At 38.3% G+C, this 19,671-nt stretch overlaps 1 protein-coding gene across 1 annotated transcript; it reads right to left on the bottom strand.

Annotated features, from left to right (window-relative positions):
• Positions 1-4,785: 4,785 nt before the first annotated feature.
• On the bottom strand, positions 4,786-17,711 carry LOC148934113 (uncharacterized). The gene is made up of 6 exons (XM_089062192.1): positions 16,580-17,711; positions 16,185-16,372; positions 15,987-16,070; positions 13,146-14,828; positions 5,509-5,862; positions 4,786-5,178 (listed from the first exon to the last, which is right to left on the bottom strand). Exons 1-6 carry the CDS (start codon positions 17,709-17,711, stop codon positions 4,786-4,788), a joined length of 3,834 nt encoding a protein of 1,277 aa, XP_088918318.1.
• Positions 17,712-19,671: the final 1,960 nt, after the last annotated feature.

Raw genomic sequence — 19,671 nt, 5'->3', positions numbered from 1 at the left:
TTAAATATACTCTATTTTTTTTAAAAAGACTTACTTGAAAACTAATATACATTTCACATGATAAAATTAAAACATAAATCAAAAAGTTTTCAAAATATCACAATTACAAAACAAATATACCACAATATGGATATAAAACTAAAAAAAAAATTCAAGACTCAAAATTTGTATTTGTTCCCACAACTGATCAACTAGTGCAAGTCCAGAGGAGAATTTTATTTCATTTTGCTATATACTCCCTCCGTCCATGAAATATTGTCCAAGTTTGACTTGGCACGGGTTTTAAGAAATGTGAAGAAAGTGAGTTAAAAAGTTAGTAGAATGAGGATCTCATATTTATATATTACTTTTATATGAGAATGTGAGTAGAAAGAGTTGGTGGAAAGTGAGAACCATTTACCAAAAATAGAAAAAAGAAAAGCAAAGTAGACAACTTTTCACGGACAGACCAAAATGATAAAACTGGACAATATTTCATGGACGGAGGGAGTGTCAAGTCAAATACTTTTGAAATCGAACATCTTCATTTGTTAGTGTAATTTTTTCGTGTTTTAATTCACATAATGAAATAATAATAGATCGATTTGCAATATCTTATAAACTTTTGCAGTAATACCATATTTGGTGTTGCATACCATATTTGGTGTAAATTCCGTAGAAAACACCAAAAATGAGTTTAAGTTTGATGTATGGTTGGAGATGATTTTTACACCAAAAATAGGTTTTGGTGTATGGTTGGAGTTGGTCTAAGTGATTTTCCTATATCACTGATCTTTATATTATACATGTTGTGTAAATTACTCCTATGTAAACTATGTAATACGTAATTGCATTGATTAACATTTTTACGTGAGAGATCAATCATTTCGCTGGGTGGCCGTAGGGCTGGCAAATCGTGCGGATTGGGTCGTTATCGGGTCAACCCGATAACGACTCAATCCAATAAGGTCAAACCCGAACCCAACCTGTTAAGGAAACCCCAAACCCGAACACGATAACGGCACGAACCACTTTGGGTTGACCCGACACGATAAGAACACGATATCGACCTGGACACGATAAGAACACGATATCGACCTGAACACGATACCGACACGAACCACTTTGGGTTGACCCGACACGATAACAACACGACAACAACCTAAGCACGATAACAACACGATTACATATTGCTTCAAAAAATGATCAAGACTTTAAAAAGCCATATAGCATGAAGATGTTCCATTTTAAACAACAAAACTCCAACAAAATCCAAAAAAACCCAACAAAATACATAACTTTTGTTTCAAATACATAACTTTTGTTCCAAAACCCAACAAAAAAATTTGAAACAACATAAAAGAACTAAAGAAGTAAAAAGAAAAAAATAAAAAAGAGTGAAAATACTAAAAATTAAATTAAATTTATTGAATCAAAATAAAAAGAATATAATAGTAAAATAAATTATATTATAAAGTTATTTGTTGATTAGTTTTGCTAGTACATAATATCTGAATTAACGTTTTGTATCTATAAGTATAAACTTATTTTTTATAAATTTATTCAAATTATCCTTTTATTCTAAACACTAATTGATTTAGTTTTATTTTTCACTTGGATCTCTCACGTACATTGTATTATTTCATTTCTTTCGGCTACTTTAATTTTTGTAATTTGAAATATAATTTGAAGCTTGTAATTTCAAATATTTTCTATATATTATAACACATGAAGAAATATGCAAAGTAGGGTCATTACATGGTCATTTAATATCATTATCCAAAATTACATGAATGAAGACATAATTATATATTTTGAATATATTAACTAATATACTTGAAGTGTCACATGCCTAGACGTTGATAACAACAACCTTTTATCGTCGAACTAGCTCTTATGTATCATTTGATGCACTATAATATATAACAGATTATTAATCATAAATTAATTTTATAATATGGGTCTAAAATTTGTTTTGGTTTATCATAATATTTAAATATATCAATTTATATAGCAGTCATATAATTAAAGGATATGTTACAACTTACATGTTGGGTTCCACATGTTATCATCATACCATCTCTATTATGATATTATTACGCACTATGAAAATAATTATAAAAGTAATATTAAAATAATACAGTAAATGAAATATTGAAAATATTGTGATTAATCATATAGTAATACTAATAATTTTTCATGATCTTATCAATTTTTGGAGCAAGTGCTATACATTTGAATGTTGTATTACTATTATATGTGTTGAGTCCAATAATGTCTCATCATTGAATGACCCATATTATAATGTTAATAATTTTAGATAGAATAATCAACCAATATGTATAATATTATTTTCAAAATTAAAAGTTAGAAATTAATGATAAAATATCAATGGTTTCAAAAATAATATGAGAGAATTTCCTAACAAAAGAGTGTTTTCCTAATTTATACTTTGTAAAAAAAAAAGCAATTTATTTATCTTTATATCATTGTGATAGTTTAATAAAATGAATAAAAAATTATTCCATTATTATTCCATTAAAATACTATGGATGGTTATTTTCTCTAAAATTTTATCTTTTAATAAGGGTCTTGGTACATATTGTACAACAATACAAATGAAAAATGAAAAATTATAAATAAGGTCAAATTAGTCAAAAAAATATGTAATTAATGATGCTATCTAATCAAAATAAATTAATATTATCCTTTTTAAAATTTGAAGGGCATTTTGTGTATACAATTTTTGCAAATTTATCTTTACTCAAAATAAAAATAATAATATTAATTTTTAACGGGTTACCCGACCCGACTCGCATCCAACCCGCATCCGACCCGATTTTTTCGTGTTCTTAGTGGGTCGACCCAATAATGACCCGCATCCAATAAGACTTGATCCAAACCCAATAATTTCGTGCGGATTCGTGTCGGATTATCGTGTCGTGTCAAAAATTGGCGGCCCTAGGTAGTTAGTAGGTTTGCAATATTCTTAATTAATAAATTTCATGACAAAAAATAATACTACTATGACTGCTGATTAGTTGAGTTTATCATTATTTTAACGTACCATATTGTTGGATTTCCATATTCTTAATTAATAATTTCCATAACAAAAAAAATTATTATGACTGCTTATTAAGTACTACTCCTTCCGTTCCATAGTAATGGAGGTAGTTCTTTTCGGCACGGAGATTAAGAAAAACTGTGTTAGGTGAATTAAATAAAGGAAGAGTAAAAAGTGGAAAATGACTCTATTAATATGGAACGTACCAAAAAAGCAAAATGACTCTATTACTATGGAACGGATGGAGTATTACTTTAACATATAATATCGTTGGATTTTATTTATTATGCATAATTTGCCACAAGGTTTGAAATTACATCCTTTGCGAATTGCGCATAATAGAAATGTATACATATTCTGATTAAAAAAATAAAAAAGAACGTCGTTCTTGGTAATTATTTGTTCTGCTTATCTTGTACTAATTGTTCGCGTAATTGTTAGGAAAATAGAGAAAATAAATTATACTATGCGTATTTTAGGATTTTTAGCTAGCAATCTAAAGAAGAAATCAATACAAGTAAGAACAAACGAAGGAGAGAAAAATAAAACATAAATAAATAGAGACAAGCTAATTATTAAGTTCAGTCAAAGAAAAGTTTTATTTTCATATAGTAACAAATTACTCCATGATTGATACTCAGCTCTCAGATTGACGCATGAGCGGATCCAGGTATTGAAATTACTTTTTAAACTTTTTTCTATTAGCCTTGATCTTTCATATGGCCAAGGCTTTTGGACTTTCAAATCTTCATTTCTAGATATTTGTAAAGTTTGAGAAAGAAGAACACACAACATAATTATAAAGTCTTCTCTTCTCTTAGCATACATCATATTTAGTTAATTTTAAAGTGTTAGATCAATTCTCAAAATTCCACGAAGTTTGACAAGTGCCTAGTGAATCTAGGGTGCTTTTACATGCTATATTTCGAGAAAATACGTCAATCTAGGGGCGGACGAATAAATATTTTTCGATAGCAGCTATGATTCCAAATTTTATTTTAAAATATATTTTAAAATTATTTAAATAATTTATAAGAGCATCCACAAATAGCAAGGACTTCCTCACAAACTAGCACTAGGACTTCCCAAAAACACCTTCTGTCACGTCACTAGGACTTTTCACCCCACTGCCACATCACTAGGACTTCGCATTGTACAATAGTGGACTAGCACTAGGACTTTCCAACACCACAAATTCACAACTTATATGCGGAATTAAATACAGAACTAAAATTTCGACACGAATACGGGGAAAATGCGAACTACGGGGAAAATGCGAACATTTATATATATAAAAAACATACATAATTTTAAAAAGTACATAGTTAAATTTAAAAAAATTACATAGTTCACAAAGAAAAAAAAACCATCCCAAGGCTTCGACACACGTGGCCCCCTCTCACTCCTCGTCGTCCCCTAAGCCATTCGTAGTGGCATCGGAGTTCCCAGATGCTCTCGCCCCAGATGCTCCAGCAGCGCCGATGGGTGACATCCCCAAATCACGCCTCATCAAGTCGATGACTCCCTGCAACATCTCCTTGTGTATGGGGTCATCCGTCGCTCGCCACTCCTTTATGGTTTCTATCATGTTTGTATAATGCTGGATCATCGCTATACGGGACATCTCGGCGGATGGCTGGGCTGCTGTAGGGGCTGTTGATTGGACCTCCTGGGACCCGCTGCTGGCGCGTCCCCTAGACATCCGCATTGCCGTCGTTTGCCCAACCGGACGACGGTGGCGGTTAAATGAGCGAGGGGTCGGGATATCTTCGGCATCGTCGGGGGAGGTCGGCGAAACCGACACTGCTGCTGTAGTCGCCGGATAGGTTGATCTTTTGCCGCTTTGGCCAGCCAGCGGCAACAACCGCCCGAAACTTTTCCGATTCCATCAACACCACATACGAGTCCCAGTGTTTGAACGGGCCGTGTTTGCCGAGCTCAGGGAACTGCTGCAGCATCATTCTCTTCACATCCTCCATGGTTTGGCCGCTGGTAAGCATGCAGGTTTTCTCGTACAGGCCGTCGTATCGGGAAACAGCGGTCCTTAATCGGTCCCATGTCTTCCGGCACTCCTCAGGCATGTGAAACCTTACATCCGCCGGTTTAAATTTAATGTAGGTCGTGGCGATGCGTTTCTACATGTTGTCGATTTTCTTATTGCTCGAGGGAATGGGATCATCGCAAACGTTGATCCAAGCCTTCGACAAGGCCACACACTCCTCCTCACTCCAGACGGTCCGCCGTACCTCATCCTCCTCACCCCCCCCCCCCCCCCCCCCGCCCGCGAAGACTCAACCGCCATCCCCTGCCCTTGCCGCGGCCCCTGCCCCTGCCCTTCTTCTTCGCACCACCCCCCCGTCCTACTGCCGGTGGACTCTAAGTCTCCGGTACCCTCACCGGAGATAGACCCAACTCCTCCAGCGAGAAAGTCTTAGTAGGAGTGAACTGAGACTCCAGTGGAGTACAGGTCTGCGACTCCCTGTCAAAAAATCAAGAGTGGGGCGATAGACATTGTCCCGGGGTTGCCCCTGCATAACCCCGCTCATCGGGACATCATCCCCGAAATCATCTGGGGCAAGGTCCCCGTTGTGCCGGAACTCATACCCGCCATTTGAGGCATCATCTGGGACATACCAGCACTCATACCCGCCATTTGCGGCATCATCCCTGCCATCTGGGGCTAGGAGTACATGTTGTAGTAATGGGGCACCATCGCCGGCATTTGGGGCATCATCCCGCCCATTCCACTCCCAACCGGGATCGTGGGAGCCTGCGAATCGGGAACTGGTGGAGAGTCGCTGTCGTGGTGCTCCATTTATCTTGAATAGAAATGATAGTAGAAAGAGAGAAACTCGTTAATACAAATGGTGCAAATGAAAATGGACCGAAACGAGCCGTATATATAGAGTTTTTTAAAATTAAAAAAATTAAAAAATGCTGACGTCCGTCGGGAGCCCACAATAGCGGACGACTGGACGGACGAGCGCGTTATCTGACGGACGAGGGGTCGTTCGTCTGGCTTGTCCATCTGCCGCTCGCCGGTCGCAATAGTGGACGAGCGCGACGGACGAGCGGCTCACCGGTCGCTCGTCCGCCGGTTCGTCCACTATTGTGGATGCAAGGGATTTTACATAATAATTCACACTAAACTTGAATAAATTTTTGAAAAAACCTATCCCATTATCTCTACGTTTTCATCAATTTCTCACATTGGTTAGATCCCTACAAGATCAAACCAAGATAAAGAAAAATATGCATATTATGTAGAAACTTTGTTTAGTCCTCAAAAATCAGTATTACACTTGGAATAGTAGCTTGGAGCTTTGACTTTCCATTATTAATAGTAGCAATATCCATACGGTCCAGTGACTGGTGGACATGATGCATTGAATCAAACCCCTTTGGGCCCTTCCTTAGCCTGATTATTTTAGTTAACGTGTAAAAGAGAATTTATAGTACTTAGGATAATTTATAATCACCATCATCATCAATCGGAACATTTTTAACCTCCAAAATGGCTTCAATTGAATTTATTTTTTACTTTAAATTTGCAGCCATTGTTATCTCAAATCCGCCAATAAGCAGGTGTTGATTTTCACTCTACAACTTAATTAAAACTTTTTTATTTGTGAAGATAAAATTGGCACTTCTTGTTTAGTCATCTTCACTTGATTCTACAAGCATTTCCCCCTACTATTATTTCCGATTCCCCCCCCCCCCCCAACCACTATAAGAGTAACCACAATAGGTGCGCCGCGGCTGCCACCGCGGTGCCCTATTGTAAGCCGGAGGGGAGCCACGGCGGAGGTAAAACAGCCGGGTGTCCGGCGGAGCTGGGCGGCGGGCGAGAAAGCGGTGCCGCGGAGGTATTTTTGAAAATTTTATTTTAAAAAAAAAAAATTGTAAATAAAATATCTATTCCCAATTCATTTTTTTCATTTCATTCTGTTTAATTTTTGTCCAATTAATTTTGTTCCAATTAATTTTGTTCCAGTGCAGTTAAAATATACCAACAATTGATAAAATAATATGATTTATGACTATGGCTTGGTGAATAAGTTTTTGGCTGTGATGACTAGACGGACAAGTTTTTTTTGGTTGTGGTGTGACTGTGCCACCTATTGCGGACAATCTAATACCCATCTTCTCTCATTACTTTTCAATTCCATTCATGCAATTCATATAACTACTAAAAAATTAATGGATTTTAATTTTTAATGAAGAATTCATGCAATATCTGCCACCTAAATTTTCCATATCAATTCAATTTTTCAGAAAAATTCCAATCTTTCACGGGGTCCAAATTTATTCTTCTTAATAACGAACAAAGTGATAAAGTTTAATGGTAGAAGATTGCCTACAGACCAGTGGCGGAGCCAGAATTTTTACGATGGGGGCCCAAAAAGAAGAAAAATTTAGGGGGCACAAAAAGAAAGAAAATTTTAGCTCTGGCATTGTTAATAATTGCGGGTATCTCTTGATGTTTTTGTCACCACAAGTAGTCGGAGGTAGACCCTCTAATATTTTGTCTTTTTTTATCATATAGAAAATCTTAAAAATAAAAGAAAGTTTTCAAATATGTAGTACTCAAGAATAAATGCATATCCAATAAATTTAATCACTTCAAGAATAATTGATATAAGCAATTTGTGATGAACTAAAAAAACTATTAGTAATAAAATTAAGTTTTTTCACAAGTAAAACAAAATTGGTTAATTATAGATATTAGAAAATAAAATGTAGTTAAAACTATTAGTTATATTACTATAAAAGGTAGTTAAAATACTATTAGTCTATTACATTGGGCAAAAGTAGTTTAAAATATATTACTGACATTGGGCAAATATATAAAACTGAAGGCGTGAGTGGGAGTTGAACTCTGCATCTCCTACTGGTAAGCTCTTAACTACAAACGCTTTGCCAAGTGAGCCACCGAATTTACATTTAAATGTTTTACGAATATATATATTATACTTAAATTTCAAATGGCTGGGGGGCCCAAGGGCCCCCATGCCCCACCATAGCTCCGCCAGTGCCTACAGTACAATTATAACAAGGACAAACATGCCGAGGAAAATATCCTGGACAGACTTAATTTTTATATTGATAATTTTAAAGTTTTGAGTTTGTTAAAATGTGCATTTTATATGAATAGGGATTAAATTAGAGATTAATGTACAATGGAGATGAATTTAAACTCCCACCGTTCCAAGGAAGATACACCTTCCTTGGACGACACGAGAATTTATGCAATTTTATTTTGTGTGTGATATGGAGTGAGTAAGTAAGAGAGAGTGAATAAAGTGGGGAGAAAAGTGTCTCTATTTTTAATAATGAGTCATCTTAGTTGTGACAAGTTAAAAAGGAGACGGAAGGAGTATGATTTGTGCATAAGTTGATTTATTTGTGGTTTGTATGAAAAGTTAATATGATAGTAGACGAATAGATGAGGTATGATGTGATTTGTGCGTGTATGGTACAAGCAGTTCTCTAACACTTTATTGTGTTAGAAATATAAAAATAATTATGAGTTGTGTACAAGCGATCTCTAACTGTTACAACCAAAGTAAAACAACAAAAACAATTATGAGATGAAAATAATAATGAAAAGTACAACAAATTAGCTATAAGTCGAGTTGAGAAAATCCTCTTCCAACAAATTAGTTGTAAGTCGAGTCGAAGACTGCTATCGGATTGATTTATTGTCCCAAAAATAATACGACTTTCTCATAGCATATAGAAGTACCTCAAAGCACTATCGCAGATGACAGAGTTCTATCGAGCAAACAAATTTCTTATAGGCTAGATGAAGAATTTAAGATATTATTGAGAGAGGTGACGGTGTAGTTTGTGTTGTATTTTTTCTTCTCAAAGCATATGCCTCTTTATAGAACAAAAAGGACTTGATAACCAAACTAAGTATCTCGGAGGCTGGGCAGGAACAAGAGCTTCACGAAGAGGTAGGTTGTGTCTGACTTTTAGTTGAAATCCGGGCTCTTGTTGTTTTTCCTTCTTTTGTAGCTTTGTTATGGGTTTTGGCTCGGTGGAGGGTGGTTGGTTTGTTGCTTTGTTGGGACTGCTTAGTTAGGTTGTTTTTTGTTTGTCTTGGATCCCTATTCTGGGAGGTAGGGGGTTTCACTTTTGTTGGTGGTCTCGTCTTTGGGATTTGCCTTTTTGTTGCTTGCCGTCTTGTAGCTTGAGCATTTGCTATTTATCAAAAAAATGTCTCATAATGATGTGAGTGAATATCTCTACATGATCATTTGAAAGGGAAACGTTTTGCCTTGACACCAATAATTTCACGTTTCTAACATGTGGTTAGGGTTGCATTGCTTCATTTTTGTGTTAAACCTTTTGAGTTTGCAAGTGCCAACCAACGGGTCGTAGTGCGGAGCTGTGGTGACCTTTAGGTCACGGGTTCAAACCCCGCCACCCGCTGAAAGACTTTCTACCTTAATCCGTAAATCCGATCGAGCAGGATTAGTCGAATTCCGTCAAAGGCGGTGCTCAATACGGTCAAACAAAAAAAATTGATATATACTACCTCCGTCCCTGAAAGTTTGTCACAGTTTACCATTTCGGTCCATCCCTGAAAGTTTGTCACATTTCACTTTTTACCATTTTTGGCAGTGGACCCCATATTCCACTAACTCATTCCTACTCACATTTTATTACTCCTTCCGTCCCCCAAATTTTGACACAGTTTACTATTTCGGTCCGTCCCTGAAATTTTGACACACTTCACTTTTTACCATTTTTGGTAGTGGACCTCATATTCCACTAACTCATTCATACTCATATTTTATTATAAAACTAATACTTTAAAAGTAGGACTCACATCCCACCAATTTTTTCAACTCACTTTCCATTACATTTCTTAAAACCCGTGCCGGGTCAAATTGTGTCCAAATTTGGGGGACGGAGGGAGTATAAAACTAATACTTTAAAAGTAGGACCCACATTCCTCCAACTTTTTCAATTCACTTTCCATTACATTTCTTAAAACCCGTGTCGGATCAAAGTCTAATAGTATTTGGGGGACGGAGGTAATACATGATAAAGTTATTAAAGTTATTTTGCTGTATTAAATCTGAGAACCCCTGCTAGAATTACAAGAATTACATTTTATAATCAACTTTGGACCTATTATGTTGCCTTGATTGCCAAATGGCACCCTCTAAAATCCTTTTCATTTCTCCATCTAAACAAGTATTAATTGGAGGAACTTAATCCAATGGTTTTTTACAAATTTGCTTTGGTGTACTTGACTTATACATTTGTAAACGGTAAAAATGAGATTTTATATGAACGAAGAAAAATACCCTAGTAGGAGTTTGAATGGAGGAGAGAAAACATAGACATGCTCAGATCGAGCCGGCAGCTAATCGCCGGTTCGTAACTGGAACTAGAACCGGTGTGGCGGTTACGGTTCCGAACTGCCAGACAGCTCAACAGTTCCCACGGTCCGATTAAGATTCAATGTTATACAAAACCAGAACCGGCGGTTCCGAACTGTTGGTTCAATGGTTAAACCTGTTCGAATAAAATTTTTTAAAAAAAATTATTAATCAGTTGTCAAAATTAATTTTTACATTCAAAAATTAATTTTACAAATAAATAAATACAAGAATTTCATAATAGCCCATATTTATTTGTTGGGCCTATGATATCTAAGAAACTATTTTTGGTTGTTTCTCTTTTATAGAGACATCCTTGAATGTTTTATGTTGCACTTTCAATGTGGGACAAAATATTTTAAAGTATTTTCTTTTATAACTAATTAGATCACTCATTCATCTTTTTCCAATGTGGGATACAAAACTTTAAAATGTCTTATACTTTTCTTTATTTTTTACATTTTATTATTCACTATTTTTATCTTTATCTTTTTCATAATTCATTTTCTAAGGCAAATATGGATAATAATAGCATTAACTAGAATAGTTTAGTTAAATTTGAATGTTGCATGTTACTCATAATTTGTATATTTATAAAATGTAGACGTGCCCAAATAATTGGATTTGAATGTAAGTATGTTGCTCATTTTTTTCAATGTATTGATTAAAATGTGCAAAAAGTAACAATTAATATAATAAGGATAAAAATAGACAATTAAAGAAAATATGATTTGTATAGCGGTATAAGTATTAGAAGAGGACCCTACATATTTATATATTACTAGTAGTAGACTAATACTATGATTTTGTATACTCTCTCCGTCCCATTACAAGTGAGCAGTTTCTTTTCGTCCGTTGTTTTGCTAAGAAGATACTTTCTCCGTCCATGAATAGGAGTTCCGTTTTACCATTTTAGTTCGTTCGCGAATAGGAGTTCCGGTTCATTTTACTATAAACGGTAATATGGTCTTACGTTCCACTAACCCATTCCACTCACATTTCATTTAAAACTAATACATTCTTCATCCCAAGATAAGCGAAACACTTTTTTTGGACACGAGATTTAAGGAATTAATATTTAAAGAGTAAAAGTAGAAAAAGTAAAGTATGAGAGAGAGAAAAAGTAGAAAAGTAAAGAAAGAATAAAGTATGTGGATAATAAAGTAAATGAGAGGATTTTTTGCTAAAAAAAGAAATGACTCACTTATAGTGGGACATCCAAAAAAGGAATGTAACTCGCTTATCTTGGGATGGAGGGAGTATATGCAAGTGAGACTTATATTCCACTAACTTTTTATCACCCACTTCTCTTCACATTTCTTAAAACCTGTGCCGCCAAGAAATGAGACTCCTAATGGCGGACGGGGGGAGTAATAAATAGTTAAAGTTGAGTGAAATTAAAGTAAGAGAGAATAATATAGAAGAAAGTATTGTTAACTCGTTATTGTTTACTCATTTGCAACAAAAGACTCTTACTGACTCGTTATTTAACCTTGGTACTGCACAAATAATTGCTCTTAAAACCAAAGACATTTTCATGGAACTCTGCTGATGTTTCTAGTGATTTTACTTCACGGGAGATGTGGTTAAGAGACAACACACACCCATTGGAAGAAGGGAAGCAGTCATGTTGCTAGTGAAAATATTAAGAGTGAAGCTTTGTGTGAGTCTAAGTATTGTTACTGGACAATATATATATTTAGTATTTTGACGTCAACCCTTGCTAATTCTTGAAATTGAATGATTACCAACAATGTATATTATCCACCAGTGTATGTTATCTATACCAACTTGAAATTTGCACGACACTTGACGGTCACAATCCTAGAAACCGAGTCTATCACTGAGTTAGACTCGGTGCCAGAACATCCAAGCGAGACTAGCAATCAAGAACATGAGATCGTGCCCAACGAGTTGGTCATGTCGGTGATAACTAGAAAGCGGCACAACATCAAACCGTCGGTCCAATCGCTTCCATGACGCAATTTCTTAAGGCTAGCCACTTTACTTTAGTCTGATTACATCATTTAATTATTGTATGGAGTCGAGCCTCGACACCTTATAGCTATTCTTAGCTTCACTCTTTGGAAGTAGAATATTCTTTAGACAATTGCATCTATTTGATATTGATCATATTTCATTGTCACCTTTTGAGTTTGAGAATATTGTTATTGCTATTGGTGAAGGATCCAGAGGAAGTATCGTTTACTTATCATTCATCCTTGCTTCTGGACAGATAGTGGCTCTTAAAAGCTAAAAATGCGAGGTTTCAGAATGAGCATTTCTAGCACAAGTTTGCATAACTTTAGTTTTTGATTTAGATGCATGTAGCATGTATTAATATGTTCTTTTAAAAATTAACGATCATGTTATGCATTATGATACATGCATACATGATGTCGGCGATTAGTGGACGGTGCCAACCACGAGCCGCTCCCTTCACCATAGCCCACTGTTGTTTGTATTGAACTGATTTTCCATTTGATTGTATTATTAAAAAAGATACATTTTACACTCCTATTTATAGGACAAGATCATTGAATATGCCTAGAAACTTATGAACTAGGAACTCTACCATATTAATGATATATTCCCTTGAGTCCCTAAAATACTCTTTCCCATAATCTTGAGACTATCATATTTCCTTTCCAATACTCCCCCTCAAGTTAAGTAATGGGATTCCCGATGCTTAACTTGCCAAGTACATTTGCAAAGTTCTTCGTGCCCACAGCCTTGGTTAAGATATCCGCTAGCTGATCTCCAGATCGAATGAATGGAAATGCAACTATCCCAGCCTCAATGTTTTCTTTGATGAAATGTCGATCAACCTCCACGTGTTTTGTTCTGTCATGTTGGACTGGATTCTCTGAGATACTAATTGCAGCTTTGTTGTCACAAAAGAGTTGGCAAGTTTTTGGAGACAACAGGCCTAACTCGTTCATGACCCTTCTCAACCATAACACTTCAGTCAGTCCACTTTTAATTCCCCTGAATTCAGCTTCTGCACTAGATAATGCCACGACCTTTTGTTTCTTGCTCTTCCACGACACTAGATTTCCACCAACAAATGTAAAGTATCCCGCGGTAGATCTTCTGTCGACTGGATTTCCTGCCCAATCTGCATCTGTGTAGCCATGAATTTCCAAGTGATCATTCTTCTTGAACATAATTCCATGATCAAAGGTGCCCTTGAGATATCTCACAATTCTAACTGTTGCTTCCATGTGATCGGTCTGAGGCTGATGCATAAACTGGCTGACAACACTTACTGCATAAGCTATATCGGGTCTGGTATGTGACAGATAGATTAATTTTCCTACCAGTCGTTGATATCTTCCATGATCTGCCAATGCCGATCCTTCAACTATTTGCAAGCCGTGATTCAGAGCTATGGGGGTTTCCGCAGGCTTGCAGTCCATCATCCCTGTCTCTGCCAAAAGATCTAATATGTACTTTTTTTGATTTGTGAATATGCCATGGGGTGACCTCATCACTTCAACTCCCAAAAAATACTTCAGATGCCCCAAGTCCTTCATTTCAAATTCAGAAGCCAAGTTCCTTTTCAACTTCTCTATTTCCTCCAAGTCATTCCCAGTAATGATCATGTCGTCCACATAAATTATCAAACAAGTGATTTTTTCTCCCTTCTTCTTCGTGAACAGAGTATGATCAGCATTGCTTTGGCTGTAATCGTATTTCTTCATTGCTTCTGTGAATCTTCCAAACCAGGCCTTCGGAGATTGTTTTAACCCATATAGAGTTTTCTTCAGTTTGCATACTTCTCCATTTCCAAATTCATCCGAGAATCCTGGAGGAACTTCCATATATGCTTCCTTCGTCAGTTCCCCATGGAGGAAGGCATTGGTCACGTCAAGCTGATGTAGAGGCCAGTCTTTATTTGCTGCAATTGACAACAGTACTCGAATAGTATTCATTTTGGCTACTGGCGAGAATGTCTCTGAGTAGTCTACTCCGTAGGTCTGTGTGTATCCCTTAGCCACCAAACGAGCTTTATATCGTTCGATTGTGCCATCAGGCCTTCTTTTAATGGTAAATACCCATCTACACCCCACTGGTTTCTTTCCTTCGGGAAGTTGGCACTTTTCCCATGTATTATTCCGTGCCAATGCCTTCATCTCCACCTTCATTGCCTCTCTCCAGTGTTTGCTTTGCCATGCTTGTTCAACTGTTTGAGGAATCTCCTCTTCTTCATACAAGGCTTCTTCAAATGCCCGGGCCATTTTGGAGAGATTAGCCCTGGCAATATTTCCAATTGAGTATCTTGCCCGAGAGCTATTCTTCTCAGAGGAGTATCGTTTGGGGGGAATTCCCCTGTTGATACGATTTGGCAAGATATATCTTCCAGTGTCTCCATCTATAGTATTTATCTGTGTATCATCATTGTTAGTAGAACATGAACTTTCTTGAGGATTAGTAATGATTACCTCAGGTATCGGAAGGGTAATGGGCGTGTTACTTAACTCCACGGGTTGCGTTGTTGTGTGTAAGACCTGCTCGGCAGCAGGAGCGGTTGGCTCGGGTGGATCTTCAGTGGGTTTATTATTGTGTGACATCGGAAACCAACTTAGCGGGTCACTAGATCCTATGGATTCAGATTCCTCCCCCTGACTGGTAAGTTGGCTATGGTAAAAAAATTCAGACTCCAAAAAATCACAATTCATCGTAGTGAAAACTTGTCTATTTTTTGGATCAAAGCACCTATACCCTTTTTGATTTACTCCATAACCTATGAAGACACATTTTACAGCACAAGGGGAAAGCTTGGAACGTTCGTGCTTGGGAATGTGAACAAAGACAGAGCTTCCGAAGACACGAGGTGGAAGAGACAAGGCAGCAGGAATAGAGGTTAAGGTAGATAATTCAAATATGGGGGCTTTGAGTTTCAAAATTTTTGTGGGAAGCCTATTCAAGAGGTAAACCGATGTGGCAACAGCTTCGGGCCAAAAGTATTTGGGTACTTTAGAATCGAACATAATAGATCGAGTCATCTCTAGGATAATTCTATTTTTCCTTTCAGCGACACCGTTTTGCTCTGGGGTATAAGCACATGAAGTTTGGTGGATAAGACCTTTATCAACAAAAAACTTTTTCATTTGAGTATTGACAAATTCCCTCCCATTGTCAGATCTGAGTATCTTAATTTTTGTTTGAAACTGTGTTTGGATCATGGTGTAAAATTCTGTGAATTTTGAAAAAACATCAGATTTATTTTTAAGGAAATATACCCATGTCATCCTCGTGAAATCATCAACAAACAAGACAAAATATCTAATCCCGTTTCCCCCAACAACTGGAGAAGGACCCCACACATCAGAGTGAATTAAGGAAAAAACTGAATTGACTCTAGTATTGCTGACTTGAAAAGAATGTCTGTGACTTTTCGCCAAAACACATGATTCACATTTTAGAGAATGAAGTTTAGCAAAATGGGGAAATAAAATTTGCAAATAACCAAATGATGGATGCCCTAACCGCCTATGCCACAACCATGCCTCCCGTTCTGTAGTTCCATGAGCCAACATTACCCTGCCAGTTTGAGCTATCTCATCCACATAATACAACCCATGACGTTCAGTGCCACGCCCAATAATCGTCCCCGACCGAATATCCTGGAGAAAACAAAACTTAGGATGCATTAGAAGAGTACAGTTTAGTTCTTGTGTAACTTGACTGATGGACATTAATTTTTGTGTCAAGGATGGGACATATAAACAATCTGAAACTTTCAAGGTTGGGGATATTTGAACAGTGCCAGCCCCTTCTACCCTCGAAATTTCTCCACTAGCTGTTTCAACATGGGTCCTTCTAGATTTATGTAGCATTTGAAAATCAGACCTATCATATGTCATAGTGTCCGTAGCTCCACAATCAAAAATCCATCTCCTATCTTTTTTCCGACTTATTTCTCGTACTTCACATGCGATGGCAATATCAGGGTCATTTTTAAGTACGGAAAAACGATTTTGGCACATAATATTATCATGCTCCTTTTTCTTGGGTGTATTTTGCAAGGAATCAAAGCTATGGGGGGTTTTTTGTGAAAATTTTGAAAAATGGGGGTCAGGCTGCAATTTTAATAAAATAGAAGGGTTTAGGTTATTAAACCCAAACCCTTTACCTTCTGTTATCTCCGCCGCCCCTCCAAAATTTGCTCTAGCCTTCTCTTCTTGATTTCCCTTGTTCTCTGTCGGCACAGCTTGAGAAGCCCACCATCCCGGAGCGGTCTCCGGTTGTCTGCCAACTCCTCCGGCGTAGGCGACCTCTCGGTTGCCCGCCGGAGGATTTTCGCCTTGTGCCAATTCCTGTCCTCCGATGACCATCTTTCCTTTTGCGGTGGTAGAGCGATTTCGCTTGTGGCCATCTTCCCACCACTCCGGGAAACCGACAAGGTGGAAGCATGTCTCTCGTGTGTGTTTCGACATGCCACAGTGGGAGCAGATTAGCTTGGATTTGTCAATTTTTGGGTATTGCGACGAGGCGCTCCGATTCTGTGGTGGTGCTCCCTTGTGCGGCGGCGGCGGTGGTCCCCTGCTTGGTCGATTGAATTGGGTAGGCGGTGGTGGTCCGCCGTACCGGGCTCCAAAACCCGACCCTATCTCTGAGAATCCCGGCTCTTGAGTTGCTGGATTCCAGATGCTTGTTCGATTTTCTTCTTGTTTGATGGCGGCGAACGCCATTTCGGCAGTTGGCTCCGGGGTCTCTTTGAGTAGATCCCGTCGAAGTCGATCATATTTCACATCTAATCCGGACAGAAATTGGTATAATTTCTTTGTCTCGTTTTCTCTCTGGTATATTAATGCTCCTTTATCACAGCATGTATATGGGCAAGGTTTTCTGGTTTCGATGCTTACCCATAAACTCTGTAATTCGCTCCAATATTCCTCAAGGGTTTGGTTCCCCTGTAGCGACCTGCTTGTCTTTGTGTCGAGATCGTAGACCTGGAGTGGGTCAGCTCTCACTTCGAAGGTTGTTGTGAGGCTTTTCCAGACGCCTTTTGCCGTTTGGTGTTGAGCAAACTGCATTACCAGCTTTGGCTCCATGTTTTGGATGAGCCATGAGTATACTGTGTAATCGGCTGCCTGCCATTCCTTGAACTTGGGGTCGTCGAGTGATGGTGGTGTGGACTCCCCCTCGAGGTGTTCCAGTTTTTCCCGACTGCCTATTGCGGCCTTCATTAACCGGGACCAAACTGGGAAGTTCTTCCCATCGAGTTTGATTCCAACTGTTACTGTTTCAATGGTTTTGGACATTTTTAATGATGCTCACTTGATTTTTGGCTATTTTGGTTGTAGGGCTGAGGATGGATAGATCAGACGTGTGCCGGATTTTGGTTGAGGGGTTTGAGAAAGGTAGAGAACGATGATGATTTTGAATCTGAGTTCAAACGAAAATTGAAGGTTTTTGGATCGAAAAAACTGCTCTTGATACCATGTTGTTTGTATTGAACTGATTTTCCATTTGATTGTATTATTAAAAGATACATTTTACACTCCTATTTATAGGACAAGATCATTGAATATGCCTAGAAACTTATGAACTAGGAACTCTACCATATTAATGATATATTCTCTTGAGTCCCTAAAATACTCTTTCCCATAATCTTGAGACTATCATATTTCCTTTCCAATACCCACCGTGCTTGGAGGGCTCCGAATGCACGCTCCACATCTTTCCGAGCCGCCTCTTACTTTTGAACGAAGAATGACCTCTTTGGCGTTGTCGGACATGTGATAGTCTTTACGAACACGAGCCATCGAGGGTAGATCTCATCTGCAAGATAGTACCCCATATTGTACCGACGCTGGTTGGCCGTGAACTCTACGTTTGGCGCTTGCCTGACACACAAATCGTTGAACAATGGAGACTCGTTCAACACATTGAGGTCGTCGTTCGACCCAACGACACCAAAATAGGCATGTCAGATCCACAATCGTTGGTCGGCAACGACCTCCAACACAATTGTTGGATGTGTGCCCAAAAAAAAATAAAAAAAATAAAATTGTTGGATGTGTGCCCTTGTGCCAGCTAGTGTATTGTCCTCTTCAAGCCGTTGGACAATTCTTCCACTGCCAGTGCATACAACGATGCTGCCCAGCATCCCCGGGAAGCCATGGGGTCGTGCATGTTCACCAACATGCGAAAGTCGTCGGTTATTGGCTTTCGCAAGTGTGTATACTTGAATGCTTCGATCACTGCCCGGCAGAATCTAGCTAGACACTGGCGTCCAGTTTGTTCACTCACATGGAGATACTCATCAAACACATCTGCAGTAGTTCCGTAAGCGAGTTGCGTTGGCGGATGTGCATTTCTACAAAGTCGATATACTTTGCCGCCGAACAACATCAGTGGTTTGCATGAAATACGAGTCACGAGCTACAACTGCGTTGACGATGCGCAGGAACAAAGGCCCCCGCATCCGGAACCGACGACGGTACATCTGATCACTCCATTGAGGATCTCTAGAGAAATAATTTGTTGAAAGCTGCAAACCAGCTTGTTCACGGTCTCGGTGCATATATATCCGAGTACGTGGTACCCGGACGTGTTGTGCGTTCCACACTTGAACAATAGCTTGGTAGCGTTCCACCTCGTTGTTGTTTTCTTCTTGGATTGCGGGCATCACCGCCTCTAACATTCGGGCCATTTGAGCTTCGATTGCTCTTTGACCTTCACGACGAGGAGGCATGTTTTCGAATTTTATAGTGTGAGAGGGAGAGAAATGAAGTTGAATAGATATGAAAATGGATGGAGTGGTATTTATAGATAAATTTTCGAATTAAAAAAAAATAAAATTTGAATTTGCAGCCCGGTCCTGCCCGAACCCCAACTAACACTGGGCCGGGCCTCATCGCGCCCCCGTCCCGGGACGATTAACGCTGCAGCCGTGATGGACCCTGGGCGCGGCCTAGGCCGCGATTTCATCCCCTCCAACGCACAGTGACGCGGGCCGGGACCCAAGTGCGTTCCGGTCCGCAGCGTTATGTATGCTCTAAGTTTACAAGTATTCCCTCCGTCTAAGTCCCGTTTTTCTATTTTAGTCCGTCCGCGAATAAGAGTCCCGGTTCACTTTTACCATAAATGGTAATAGGGTCCCACCTTCCACTAACTTATTCCACTCATATTACATTTTAAACTAATATATACAAGTGCGATCCCTATTCCACTAACTTTTTTCCTCTCACTTTTCTTAACATTTCTTATAACCCGTGC

Source organism: Salvia hispanica, chromosome 1 (assembly GCF_029641045.1).
Source record: "Salvia hispanica isolate PSC_SH4W2 chromosome 1, Shi_PSC_v1, whole genome shotgun sequence".
Lineage (NCBI taxonomy): Eukaryota > Viridiplantae > Streptophyta > Magnoliopsida > Lamiales > Lamiaceae > Salvia > Salvia hispanica.
Note: the sequence above shows the minus strand (reverse complement) of the source record. Positions and strands in the feature narration are given on the sequence as shown.

Bases quoted from the DNA above. Each gene is read 5' to 3' on its own strand.
- LOC148934113 (XM_089062192.1), bottom strand. From the start codon at position 17,711: ATGTCCAAAACCATTGAAACAGTAACAGTTGGAATCAAACTCGATGGG. The intron at 16,071-16,184 runs GTTTCAGATTGT...TGTTTTCTCCAG, and splicing joins AAATATCCCCAACCTTGAAA to GATATTCGGTCGGGGACGAT. The intron at 5,179-5,508 runs GTACTCCACTGG...GACAACATGTAG, and splicing joins TGACAGGGAGTCGCAGACCT to AAACGCATCGCCACGACCTA.